The following is a 13,434-nucleotide window of genomic DNA, read 5'->3' on the forward strand; positions in this document are numbered from 1 at the left end:
AATGAAGAGAGATACCAGTATGGACCAGTGTGTGTGGGCTGGGAACTGGGATCTGAGGGAGCCCATCATGGAGCAGGCTGGGATGGACTCTTATCCTGGGGGCAAAGCTGGGGCTCTGCCATGTTCCATTATATATAACATATTTATATATTTATATTGTATTTCTGGTGCTAATTAGCTGCTAAGTCTCTCTCTAATCATAGAATCCCAGAATGGTTTCGGTTGGAAGGGACCTTAAATCTCATCCAGTCCCACCCCCTGCCATGGGCAGGGACACCCTCCACTATCCCAGATTGATCCAACCTGGCCTTGAACACTTCCAGGGATGGGGCAGCCACAACTTCTCTGGGCAACCTGTGCCAGGGCCTCACCACTCTCTTCCTATTCCTTCCAATGTAATCTAGATCTAAATAGATATTCTAATCCTAATGTAGATAGACATCCTTCCTCAACACCCTCTTCCAATTTCTTCCTATCTAATCTTGTCCTATCACCCCATGACCTTGTTATATATCATAAAATATACGTGCAGTCTGGTGGCTCTGCTGACCTGACTCCCAGGGATGGGCTTTCCCTCTTTCAGGACAAGCCATCCAACTGCAGGTATCCAGGAGCAGCGTGTCACCCAGAGCAGTGCTTTTGGCTCACTGTTGGAAAGGTTTGGAGGAATCCTGGGATATGGCCGGGCTTTCAGTGGTGACTTTATAATACATGCTGAGCACTTTTGAGCAGGAAAAAGCAAGGAAAACTGCCAGTGAGCCATTTCTGCCTCCAAGGCAGGGTAATGTGAGCCCCTGGCACCTCTGCACGTACCAGGACATCAGATGACCTTCTGAAAGGCCTTTTTGTTACCTGCTGGTGGGTCCAGTGGGGCTTCAGTTCCCCCCTTGGCATTCCTGTGCTCTGTATCCTGCATATCTGTCTGGATAAACACCCTGGAGAGGTCCCAGCCTGCCCTGGACTGGGCAGGGAGTGTTTGCAAGGGGAGGAGTTGAGCTGCCATAGATAAATCCCCACACTGGGATGGCTGCTGGAGCTGGAAAGGCGAGACCAAGAGATGGATGTGAATGTGTTATCCCCCAGAGGAGTGTGTGGAAGGGAAGGGCAGGTGCCTTAGCAGCCATCCAAGAGGTCTGAGCAAGCCCCTCCCGCCTTGATCCTGCTCCACTGCCACTGAAAAGCCCATTTCTGGCCAAAATTCAGCTTTGTGGAGTGGGAACCTGAGGAGCCAAGTTATGAATGTCCCCTCTGTGCTCACAGTCTCCAGGGCCTCTCTGCAGGGGGGGTGACCTGGCTCGGATCTCTCCCTGCGCCTGATCGGGGGCAGTCAGTGTGTGAAGTCCGTGTTCCCCCTGCTTTCTTATAGAGAAAATAATTCCCTGTTATATCTCCTGACTGACAGAGCTGCTTGGGATGACAGGTCTGTGTTTGACACAGGAAGGTGGGGCAGGAGAGGAGGGAATTTGCCTGAAGTGGGGTGAATTTGCCTGAGCCGGTGGGCCGAGCCGGAAAATGCAAAACAATCCGTACGAGGAAAAAAAAATAAACATGCAGCTATGCTTAATAACTATTTCTTTTTATAGAACAACTCTCAGGGTTGCTCTTTGATTAGAGGAGGAAGGTATCGCTGCCGTGCACCGGGGCAGGTGAGTCAGTGGAAAATACCGTCAGCTTCACGAGGGACTGTGCTGGGAGGGAGGGATGCAGGGAAGCAGGGGGGCTTTCCCAAGAATCCTGAACACCAGTGGCCCCGAGGCAGGGCTGTGGTGCGCTGAGTCACGCCAGGAGATGTGACAAGTTTCGTTGGGTTCGTGATGGCTTTTGCCTTTGCAAGGACTTGCGGGGCTTAAGGGACAGGAAAAACTGCAGTGTCATCTCTGACAGAATTTGAGTCTTTGTTGGTGTTTATTATTATGGCTGGGTGTGAGAAGGGCCTGGAAAAATGCATCACAGTTGTTGTTGGGATGGCATTCGGGGAGAGGTGACACTGGACACGGCATTAGTTGCAACAGGTTTTGCCAAAGCTCAGGTCTGGTCCCTGCAGTTCAGTCTGGAAACCACGGGACTGTCTGGCTATGAGGACAAGGCACATGGCCAGTAGCCATGGTGAGGGCCATGCCCGGAATGGCTCTTCCTGGCAAGCAGGTGGTTAACTGTGACTGTTTGTAGAGGGCAGCAGACTGATAAAAAGCACTTTCCAGGCTCCCTGGGAGCACAGGCTTTGTGGGGATGTCAGCTTTGCCTTGGTGAATGGAGTGATGAGCCTGAGCAGTTGGGTTCCTCAAAACGGGACTTCTGCACACAGAAATGGGAACTGATAGAGGAAAGGCTCCACACAAGCTGGTTTCATAATGCAGATGCCTCACAAGCTGGGTTTTAAACTACAGATTGAAAACTAAAACTTTAGTTAGATGTTGGGAAGAAATCCTTCCCTGTGAGGGTGGTGAAGCCCTGGCACAGGTTGCCCAGAGAAGCTGTGGCTGCCCCATCTCTGGAAGTGTCCAAGGCCGGGTTGGACGGGGTTTGGGGCAACCTGGGATAGTGGGAGGTGTCCCTGTCCAAGGCAGGGGGTGAAACTGGATGGGCTTTAAGGTTCGTTTCCAACCAAACCATTTTGAGGTTCTATTAAACTGGAGATGGGGGCTGTGATGTTTAGAGCAGGGGCTGCACAGTGCTCCGAGGAGGTGACCCCATCGGCATCCCCGGCTGGGACCCGCACCCGGTTTGGGGGGGTGGGTGTCTCCCCGATGGTTTGCGGGTCTCTGCGCTGGTTCGAGGGGGTCTCCTCGCTGCTGCCCCCTCCGCTGTCCCGGTTTCCCGGAACAGAGCCCGGGGAGCGGCGGGGCCGGTCCCGGGAAGCGCCGCCCCGGGAGGGCCGGGCCGGGAGGGCGGAGCGGCCCCGCACGGACCCTCCGCAGCCGCCGCCGCCGGGGAGGTACGTGGGGCTGGGGGGAGCTGGGAACCGACGGGACCCCCTGGGCCGAGCAGGGACGGGACCGCCGGGCTGGGACCCACCGGAGCGCTGGGAGCCGGGAACGGGGCGGGCTGGGCTCGGTCCCGCCGGGAGCGGGGACCGGGAGAGGGACCGGGAGGGCGTCGGAGTCGCGGGCTGGGCTGGGGTAACCTCCAAAGTGCGGGGAACACCGGCAAAGCGGGGGAAACACGCCACAAAGCAGGAGCAAACCCCCCCGAAGCGGGGGAAATCACCCCCGAAGCGGGGGCTGGGCACTGGAGGGTCGGAGCGCCGGGGTTTGGGGGGCAGCGGTGCCTTGGGGTCACCCCCTGGGGACACGTGGGCTCGGGGCGCCTTCCTCGCCCTTGTGAGCATCGGGGTGGCCGTGCTGAGCGTGGGGGAAGGATCGGCTGGCACTTCAGGGAAGGATCGTTTCGGCCGTTTTGGGAAGGAGCAGCAGCAGGGAGGGTGCCAGGTGACCCCCACGCCAAACCCGCCGGTGCCCCGCAGCCGGGTCCCGTGGGTGGCAGCTCAGCAGGAGTGTCACGGATCACGAACCCACGGCTCGGGTACGTCCGTCCCCGGGAAGGTGCAGGGGCCGTGTGTGAGCCAGGAAAGCAAACAAAGCCAAGGAGAAGGAGAACCTGCGCAGGGCAGGTCGGGGCCGGGCGCCGGTCAGTGGGGGCTCAGCTCTTCCTGTCATGACATTCCTGCTGAAGAAAGAGCGGCCTGGAGGCTTTGAGGGTTCAGCAGACCCACAGGTGTCTCACAAGTGGTTGTGTGCTGACGCTGGTATTTGATTTTTGGAGGTGACGGGGTGGGGGCGAGCGTTGCTGTGTAGCTGGGTTTGTTGGGAAGTGCGAATGTGTGAGCAGAAACCAGCAGTTCCAGGAGTGTGTCCCATGGGAGACGGGCTGCCCTCGCCTCTGCATAGCGGATGAAGCCTGAGAGAGGTGAAGCTGCACCAAGAGGTGTGGTCCTGGCTTTCCAGCTTAAAGCTCTCCAGAGCAGACCTTGGCCACTGCCTGATGGGATGCGGCCACAACACATCCCTTTACAGCATATCCAAGCATCCTGCAGCCGTCCACAGCCCTGAGTATCTTGGCATGACAGCAAGAAAGGGAAACCTCCCAGGTGTCAGTGAGGAACATGTGGGTGTGGGGCTGGTGAACCCAGCCCTGGACTGAGGTGACTCGGAAGTATGTGACATGCCTTTGATTTTAGCTGTGTAATTACACGGGTGGGAAAACCCTTAGGAAGGCAAGTGCCTGGGGAAGGAGGAATGTTTGGCCACGGGTGCCCTGAAGAGAGCTGAGTGTCGGTGTTCGGCGCCGTGGCGGTGCCACGAGGAGATGCCAGGGGGCCAGGGCTGGGCAGGGCTGTCTGCCTGCACTCCAGCAGGAGTCTGGGAGGAGGGATCCCTCCGGCAGCCCGGGTATGTGTCTGTCTCCCAATGCTGCTCCACACTTTTCTTGTTCCCTGTGTATTTAAGAGGCAGAAACTGGTGTCGAGGCTCTGCAGAAGCGACTGAATATCCTTGTATGAGCAGTGCAGGTGGCATGTAGTGACACAATTCCCAGAAAACCTCCATCCCTATCAAAATACCTGTGCCCACGCTGCGGAACACTCCTGCTTTGTGCCTGGCTACTCTATGTGCCCTGGCATCACCTCTCGCTCCCTTCCTGCCTTGTGGGCTCCTTAGCCATCCACAATAGGTTTTCTTTGTGGGTCACACTTGTTGGAGAACCTTTTGAAAAAGCATGGGGAGAGGTGATGCTGCATTGGGGTAAAAGGTGTTGCTGAAAATCCAGTATGAGGATGAAGAGGGAGGTGCTGGTGAGGCCCATGGCAGTGTGATGCGTCGGGTTAGTGGCTTTCAGCAAGGGGAGATAAGGCTCCAGGGGCTGCTGTGGTGTCCTTAGAGCACTCCTTAGAGCACTCCAGGAGGGCTGTGAGGAAGCAGGAATGCTGGGTTTGGCTTCAGAGGGCATCAAAAGGGCAGATGGATAATGTCTCTGAGTGCTGGAAGGCTCTGGAGGAGAGTGTGTTATCTGGGTGTTCTCTGGCATGGAGGTGGGGAGACGTCCTAGAGCAAAAACCAGGGGGAGGCTGTGGAGGAGTGGCTTTATCTCAGAGGAAACAGCAGACTAGGAGAATTTAAAAAAAAGAAATAAATCCAAGCTCAGAGGTGCACAGTGGCGCCCAAAGGAAAGCGGGAAGGAGAAAGAGTCAAAGTGCTGGGATTTTCCCAGGCAGGCGTGCTTTCCCAGGCCTAGGCACACAAGGAATTCAGCTCCCCGGAGAGAGGTGAGCACCTCAGACCCCCATCCCTGGTTTAGCAGAGCCGGGCCTGGAAGCCTTAGGCTGGCACTAGGTCCCGGTGTGAGCCTGGCTCAGGAAGAGCCAGGGGACACTGTTCACACGGTGGCTGGGACACAGCGAGGGCTCGCTGACCTGCTGTGAGCCGGTGCCAGCACAGCCCCGGTGCCCGCAGCAGCACATTGTCCCCAGGAATAAATGGCAACGTCCCGAAACACAAACGTAAAAGGACTCTCTGTGCCTGTCCATTACCGCTTTCCAGCAGGCGCCGCTCGGGTGGATATAATGGAATTATGGGGAGAAGAGAGTCTGGGAGGCAGTTTCTTATATCTCAGTGGCAAAGGTCAAGGCAATGGCTGCTGCAGAGTCATGATTACAGCTCAGGAGAACGGCTACTGTGGCCTGTGTGAGCCCTGCCACTTCAGAAACCCTTGGCAATTCCCGGAGTTCCGAAGGATGCAGCACAGGGAGATGGCTTGGGAATGGCGTCGTGGACATGGGGTGTTTTGTGTGCCCTGTCACTGTGGCTGTGGAGGCCACGGCCAGCCGGGTGGATTGCAGCATCCTGAGCCCGGGAATGGGCTGGATTGCAGCATCCTGAGCCCGGGAATGGGCTGGATTGCAGCATCCTGAGCCCTGGAATGGGCTTTCCCGTGACGCCCTTGTTTTGCAGGAAGTGGCAGAGTCAGGGCCCCCCTCCCGGCTCCCTCTGGAGTGGGAGAGGGGGAGAGCCTTGGGCAGGGTTTGAGGAAAGCACCGCTGCTCTGCCGGCGCCGACTGCGAGGTGCAGCCGAGGAGGGGTTGTTAAAAAGGAAGCGTAAGGGAAAAAGAGGGTTAAATAGCTCTTAAATGTCTGCAGGGAATGTCGGGAGTGATGGATGTGGATGCATTCTTTTGTGCTCTAGGCAGGAAGTGTAAGCAAAATGTGGAAAAGCCCTGATGGTCTGCACGGGGCTGCCCCTCCAGGTTTCTATTCCCTGATGGGATGCTCTAAAATGGGTTGGGATTTGTCCAAAAGATCAGAAATTGGCTAAATCAGCAATGATGCTGCTTTTCCTGGCTCTGCTGGATTTCTCTGGGTATTCCCCACATTCCTTGGGCTGCATCTGGCAAGAAACATCCCTTTTCCTGGGACAGGTGTAAGGGGGCAGCAAGAAGGGCCAAAAAAACAAAAAGAGAAACGGTGGCAGGGGGTTGGAACAAGATGCTCTTTAAGGTTCCTTCCAACCCAAACTGTTCTGGGATCCTGTGAAAATATCATCCATGTCCTGGGTGTCGTTTTTCCAACCCCACATGGATTTTTGTGCTCCTGGTGGGTTGGGCCCTTGTGTAATGAGGGCCACTGCAGGATCGAGCTCCTGAGGATGTGTCAAGGTCAGCAATTAGCAGGGAAGGGGGTTAATGAGCAGGTTGTCTGGGTGGAAGCATGAGGAAGAAGGTAGAGCCTTGTAATCTAACAGAGAGGAGACTCTGGGATCCTTGGATAGTTAGAGAATGGGTGCATTTTTTTTTTTTTTTTAAATTTCCAAACAGTTAGTTTTGTTTTTTATGACCAGTGCTGGGGTTGCACCCTGGTTTTGGGAGGCAGCTCCGAGGGGATGTGTTGCTCCATGGAGGTGTGTTGGGAGCCATGCACTGTTCTCCAGTGACTCCTGGGGAGCGAGGAAGCCCTGGAGCTCATCCCATGTCACTGTGTCGGGGTTTGACCTGTTCCCTGAACTGCAGACTCATCTCCTGTGATCCCGTGACAAAGGTGTTGCTGCTGGAGCGTGAGCAGGAAGGTGATGTCATGGGAGGGGAAAAATCCAAAGGTTGTGGAGGGCAGAGGAGCGTGGGCACTGCTGTGGGCAGCGGAGGGTGTCGGGCTTCCTTATCAGTCAGCCAGTGGGGCTGGCATTTCTCTGGGAGCACCGGGATGTGGGGCATGATCTAGGGCTGACCCCGTTGGGTGGGTCTGTCTCCCATGGAAGGGAAGGTGCTCCCTGCTGCTGGTCCACCTGGGTGCCTGTGCCAAAGCCTTCCGGGCACATCCAGGCGTGGTGGCGTGTGGTGCTGAGAACAGGCTTATCCCGAGCCCTCCCATGCCCAATTAACACTTGGAAATGTCCCAAGAAAAGTCAGGAAGCGTCCCTGGGCTCTGGCAGCCTGCAGGATGTGGGGAGAGGTGCGGGAAGCCCAGAGGAGCTGTGGATGCCCCTCTGGCTTTGAAGGTGCGCCGGTGGAGTTTAATGATTTGGAATCCTGGTGTAAATCATTGCCAGGGCAGGGCACAGGAGTGTGGGGGACGAGATGGAGGGGGTCTGGCTCAGGGAGGATCCCATGCTTTGGGCAGAGGGAAAGGGAATGGGGCTGGAGGGGGCTGGAGCACTCAGGCACTGCTTGCCCACCTGCTGGGGACAAACTTTTCATGTTGTGAAAGGACAAGGGGAGATGGTTTTAAAGTAAAAGAGGGTTGATTTAGATTGGTTATTACGAAGAAATTCTTCCCTGTGAGGGTAGGGAGGCCCTGGCACAGGTTGCCCAGAGAAGCTGTGGCTGCCCCATCCCTGGAAGTGTCCAAGGCCAGGCTGGACGGGGCTTGGAGCAACCTGGGCTGGTGGAAGGTGTCCCTGCCCATGGCAGGGGGTGGAACTGGATGAGCTTTAAAGTTCCTTCCCACCCAAACCATTCTGTGACTGAGGGATGAGCATCCAGACAGCTCTGGGGATGCTGGACCCCAGACAGAGGCAGCAGTAGCTCCCTTCTCCAGCTGTGATGTCAGGGCACCAGGATAGCTGTTGGATCAGAGATAGAAGCAGCTCTGGAAAGCCAGGAGAGCAGCTAATTCAATGGAGATACAGACTGGAATAGCAAGTCTTCTGTTTTAATCTGATTGCTGGGCTGCAGGGTAGCACTGTGAGGCATCTGTGGAAAACTTCCAGGCACAGGGGTGACGTAGGAGCTGAAATCCTGCCACTTCCAGGACTGAGGTGCCTGAGGGAAGCCACAGAAATTGTGAACAGGCACAGAGGTTTAGACACCGTGGGTAAATGCGAGCAGCCCTGTGTGTGTTCTCTGCCCACCGTGGGTGCAGCACAATTTTCCTGCCCCCAGGCCATCACAGCAGTTCTCAAGTGAACTCCTGGCTGGCCAATGTGTTTGTGATGAGGATGGGAGCTCGTTTGGATCAACAGGTAAGGAGAAAAAACCACAGGGCACAAATGGAGAAGGAAACCTTTGTGTGGGAGGGCAGAGGCCAGTGCTGGGACCACCAGTCACAGTGTAAGGGCTTGGGTGGGAGGATGGCTCTTGGAATGCTGGTGAGGACGTTTCAGATGCAGAGTTTTCCACATCTTCAACAGCTGTTCACTGGGGTGGAATTAAAGCTGGGATCAGGAGATGCCCTCCCCGAGGAGCACAGGGCAGCAGCCTGGTGCTGGGGCTGGGCACAGTGCTGAGCTGTGCCATGGGGAACAACAGGCTTGCCCCATCCTGCCTCCCAGCAACTCCCTTTGGGCAGAGCTCAGCAGCTCGTGTGTGTCCCATAACCCAGGACAAACCACAGGAGCCAAGACTCTGCCCTGCCTGGACCCACACGGGTCTGGGGATGTGTCCAAAGGGGCTGGGACACCCTGTGGGAGTATCCCCAGCCATGCTGGGCACCAGCAGTGAGCAGGGAAGTTTCTCTGCAGATTCCTCCTCTCCAGGCTTGTGTGCATGTCTTTTCCTGCTGGAGCTGGTCTGTTTTCTAGGAGTGCTGCTCTATTCTGGCCCTTGACCCTGCAAACTGGGCGTGCACTCAAGCTAAACAAGCAAACATGCAGCTTTTGAGCCAGAGGGTTGAGCTGGAGGGTGTGTAGGTGACGTGGATACAGCACCTACAGCAGCACAGCCCAGGGCGACCTCGAGCCCAAACCAGCATCCAGAAGCCAGGGAAGGAAGGAGGGATCCCTGGCATGGTCTTGGCACATCCATAAAGCTGCGAGGCTTTATGTGGATGTTCTGCTCTGAGGATCCAAGTTGTCACCCGTGGGTCACAGCACCCGAGGTCAGGGAAGTGAGCGGGCAGGAGATGTGGCTCCATGAGTTTATATTTAGAAAATGAGCATGTCTGGTCCTGGCAACTCAGAAAACATCCAGTGGAGGCAGTGGAGGGGGAGTTCCCACCCGTGGCTGGCTGGTCGGGAATGCCAGTGCTCGGACATTCCCATGGGATGCAGCCAGGGCACTCACCACCCGTGTGTGTGTGTGTGTGTGTGTTGCTGCAGGGAGGGTGAGCACCGGCCTGAAGTGAGCTCAGGGCCCTACAAGGGTTCACCATCCCGGCAGCCGTTGCTGGCAGCAGCTGGGGGAAGCCACAGGGTCGGGTTGGCTGGGAGAGAGGCAGTTCTGGTTTGTGTTCTCCGGGCAGGAAGGCATCGCAGGGCAGGCAGCCAGCGCCGTGAGCAGCCCTGCTCCGTCCCAGCTGTAGGGAAAGGGAGAAGCTGTTCAGCTAGAGATGTGTTTCTGAGCGTTTCCAGGTTGGTTTGCATTGACAAGGGCTGTTGAAGTTGATTTGGGTGGCCCTTTTTGGTGCTGTGAAGAAGTCAGTTATCACACTCCTAAGGACGGGCAATCTAAGCCCTTAGCAAGCATCAGTAATTTGATTGTTTCCAAAGGTTGGTGATTATCACGGCTGAGAAAGTAGCAAAGGGCGGGGATGGGAATGGCCAGCAAGGATCCAGCTGCCTTGTTATATCCCAAGGTGCTCTCCACAGGCAGGGCAGGGTGAGATTTCCAGTGTTGCATAAATGAAACAATATCATCGTGGCTACTATGACCGCATAGACTTTGCATTTTGCCACGGACTAACCATCACTTTCCTTCTCTTCCCAGAGCTCACATCCTGCCCCGGGGAGGGCATGTTAGCAGGGCTGCATCCCCCCTGCCCCAAGCCATGCTGTGAGGAGGGGACAGCCCGGCCATCCAGCAGCGGGAATGATGGCCCAGTCCCGGGCCAACGGCTCACACTACGCCCTGACAGCCATCGGGCTGGGGATGCTCGTCCTCGGCATCATCATGGCTGTCTGGAACCTCGTCCCGGGCTTCGGCCCCCCCGAAAAACCCGCCACCCCCGCCGGGAACAGCAGCAAACCCGACCGTGGCTCCGGGGGCATCTTGAAGAGCAAGACCTTCTCGGTGGCCTACGTGTTGGTGGGAGCAGGGCTGCTCCTGCTCCTGGTCTCCCTCTGCCTCAACGTCCGGGACAAGAAGAGGCAGAGCGAGGAAATCGCCATCGCCCACGTGCAGCGCCACGTGTCTGTGGAGCCCTCGCAGCAGGAGGACAGGTGAGGTGTTCCTGGGAGAAAGGGAGCGGGGGTAGGAATGACAGCAGGGGCTGTTGTTGCAGCTCAGTGAGGTCTGGATCAAGGAGAGGAAGGCTGGTGGCAGCGTGTGCTGAAATAAGCAAGCACATGTCGTGGTTTGGGGTTCTGATGTGTGCTGGAGATGGGAAAGGAATGACTCCAGCTGTATTTATGGAGCTGTGCAGGTGGAAGGGAGCCTCGTTGGTGTATAAAATGGGGTCTAGACAGAGCTGTGGCCAAGCCAGTGTTGCTGAGATGTGCCACTCCTGGCTGGGTTGGCACATGGGAGAGTGCTGAGAGGGAACACGGGGGGGTGGGTGATGGATAACACAGAGAGCAGGCTCCTGCCACACGCTGGGAGAGGAGCCGGAGGTGCAGCAGAGGTGCTGTCTCACTGGGTGCAGCCGACGTGCCCAGCAGCCTTGGAGGCTGGCCATGGAGTTTAGACCTGGTGAAAGTCTGCAGGGCTCTGCTGTTTGCTCAGGGATCTGCATGGAGCAGAGCAAAGGCTGCTGCTGCAGGGACAGGCTGGACAAACACTGGTGCAGTTCCCTGTGCAGAGGGAGGCAGGGAGGTGTTGGGACAATGTGGGATACAAGGGGGCAGGAGAGGATGATGGCTCTGCTGGCTGTTGTCAGGGTCTGCAGATCCACCCAGAAAACCAATTTTCCCTATTAGATTGAAAAGATAACTTCACAATGCCAAAGAAATGGCAAATGTTGATGTGCAAACCTGTGCATAGACAGTGACATAGTGCAGGGCTAAATCTCTTTGCAGAATCTCTTTACCTCAAGGTACTCAACCCAAAAGACATCAGAACAACAAAGGAAGATAGGTGATGTCCCTTTCAAATGTATTTTGACTGATTTTTGAGAGAGGAGGAGAGAAATTGGTATTCTTTTGAAGGAATAATTCACTGCTAGGCAATAGAAAAGGGATTTGTGGGCAGAGATGATCAAAGATGAGCATATGACATAAGGAAACAAAATGTGTCTGAACATAAGTGGGGTCATGATTTGTTCTGTCAAGCAAAAAGGGGCTGGTATATAATGCAGAAGGGCAAATAATTAGTTAAGCCTTTGAGGGTGGGGTGGTTTTATTCTTTCCTCTCCATCCCCTACCCACAGCAAAGCTGAAATGATGTTGTGCCCACAGCCTTAACTCTCTCCCCTCCAGTCAAGAAGAGGATGAAGACGTGTCTTCCCAGTACTACGTCCCCAGCTACGAGGAGGTGATGAACACGGGCTACTCAGAGCCCAGAGACTCGGACAGGAGCAACAGGCTGAGCGTCTCCCTGCCCTCCTACGAGTCTCTGACGGGGCTGGATGAGAGCAGCCAGGCTCCAGGAGCTGCAGGCACGGAGCCAGGCACGGAGAGACAGCCCAGCCGGCACAGCTCCCGCCTCAGCAAGCGCCTGAAGCCGCTGAAGGTCCGGAGGATCAAGTCAGAGAAGCTGCACCTGAAGGACATCAGGCTAAACCTGGACCAGGGGAACAGCACTGTCCCTGTCACGATAGAGCCCCTCACCCCTCCGCCCAAGTACGAGGAGATCCAGGAGAAAGCGCCGGTGAGCCAGCAAATGCCTTAAAAGAAAAAAAAAAGGAGGGATCTGTGATGCTGCTGGGTTGAGGGTTTTTATAAACCCACCAGGCCAAGAGGGGCTTGGTCTGTGGGCGCAGAAGCAACCAGGGCTCCCTGGAAGCTGCCACGTGGAGGACGTGATGGGTGTGGTAGCACTGCAGCACAAGGATGGGACACTTTTTCCCTGGGACTGGGTTTTACAAAAGACTGTGGGGAAAGAAGCCTGAATGCCACAGGTTCTGCTGCTCTGAAGTAAATGAAGGCTGGATGTACCAAAAGTGTCACTTATTGTGTTTGATATAAGACCACCCAATGCATCCTCTCACCTCCTCTGCCTCTCACCTCCAGCAAGACTTTTCCAAGCCACCAAACTGATATTGAAGAAGGATTTTTCCAAGTGGAAAAGCGAAATGTTCCTTTTTTTTTGGGGTGTCTTTTCTTTCTGAGGAAGGGAAAGCGCGTTGCCAGAGCAACACCACGGCTTTCCCCCCCTCCCAGCTGGGTTGGGCTGGTGGCCCAGGGCCAGCCCTGACTCCTGCCAAGGTCTCTGCTGGCTGGTGGGAAGCAGCTGAAAGGGGCCCCGTGCTCCTCGGGTAGAGGATGGATTTCCTGCCTTAGTTGCTTTCCCTGTTGTGTTTTGTGCTCCGTTCGAGGCGAGTGGGTAACTCGGGGGGGTTTGGGAGCTGCACCAGTGCCAGGGGTGCAGGGTGAAACCACTGCTGAGCATCCTGTGCGGGCAGACTGGGGCTGAATAAATGTTTTGTACGTTGTGTTTGTGTGTGTGTGTGTGCACTCGGGGGTGGTTGGTCCTTCCCAAGGTTTATAATCCGTTGGTTGTTGTAAGGGAGATGCTCCATGGGCATCCCAGCTCCATGGGCATCCCAGCTCCATAGGCATCCCAGCTCCATGGGCATCCCAGCTCCATGGGCATCCCAGCTCCATAGGCATCCCAGCTCCATGGGCATCCCAGCTCCACGCTGCCCCCCGGGCAAAGCCATTGACCACAAAGTCATCAACACATCCATCCATGGTCTGAGAGGGATATGGAGGTGGCTTTGTTGGTGTGATGCTGATATTGATGTTATCATAGAACAATAGAACCATTTAGGTTGGAAAAGATCTCCCAAGAACATCAACTGTTAACCCAGCACGGCCAAGTCCACCACTAAACCATGTCCATGTTATGGACTGGTCAGCAGAGGTTGACTTGATGCTGTGGTTGATATGAGAGGAGTCCAAGTGACCAAAATGAAGGCA

The 13,434-nt window shown here is 55.8% G+C and overlaps 1 protein-coding gene across 3 annotated transcripts; it reads left to right on the top strand.

Moving 5' to 3' along the window:
• Window positions 1-327: 327 nt before the first annotated feature.
• On the top strand, window positions 328-12,947 carry TMEM51 (transmembrane protein 51). Of its 3 annotated transcripts, none has more exons than XM_027736362.2 (3): window positions 328-1,646; window positions 10,127-10,578; window positions 11,752-12,947. In XM_027736362.2, the coding sequence occupies exons 2-3, from the start codon at window positions 10,229-10,231 to the stop codon at window positions 12,182-12,184; spliced, it is 783 nt and encodes a 260-aa protein (XP_027592163.1). In that variant the 5' UTR covers window positions 328-1,646; window positions 10,127-10,228; the 3' UTR covers window positions 12,185-12,947. The 3 variants fall into 3 exon arrangements, with proteins under 3 accessions (XP_027592163.1, XP_039242297.1, XP_027592162.1); XM_039386363.1 differs by having other exon boundaries at window positions 11,773-12,947; XM_027736361.2 differs by lacking the exon at window positions 328-1,646 and adding an exon at window positions 2,905-2,935.
• The last annotated feature ends 487 nt before the right edge of the window (window positions 12,948-13,434 follow it).

The sequence above is a fragment of the Pipra filicauda genome, unplaced genomic scaffold (genome assembly GCF_003945595.2).
Source record: "Pipra filicauda isolate LSUMZ 115617 unplaced genomic scaffold, ASM394559v2 scaffold47_size6085603_pilon, whole genome shotgun sequence".
Classification (NCBI taxonomy): domain Eukaryota; kingdom Metazoa; phylum Chordata; class Aves; order Passeriformes; family Pipridae; genus Pipra; species Pipra filicauda.

Excerpts from the sequence above, each read along its gene's own strand:
- TMEM51 (XM_027736362.2), top strand. The coding sequence starts at position 10,229 with ATGATGGCCCAGTCCCGGGCCAACGGCTCACACTACGCCCTGACAGCC. Across the intron at positions 10,579-11,751 it reads CCCTCGCAGCAGGAGGACAG|CCTTAACTCTCTCCCCTCCA; the intron begins GTGAGGTGTTCC and ends TTGTGCCCACAG.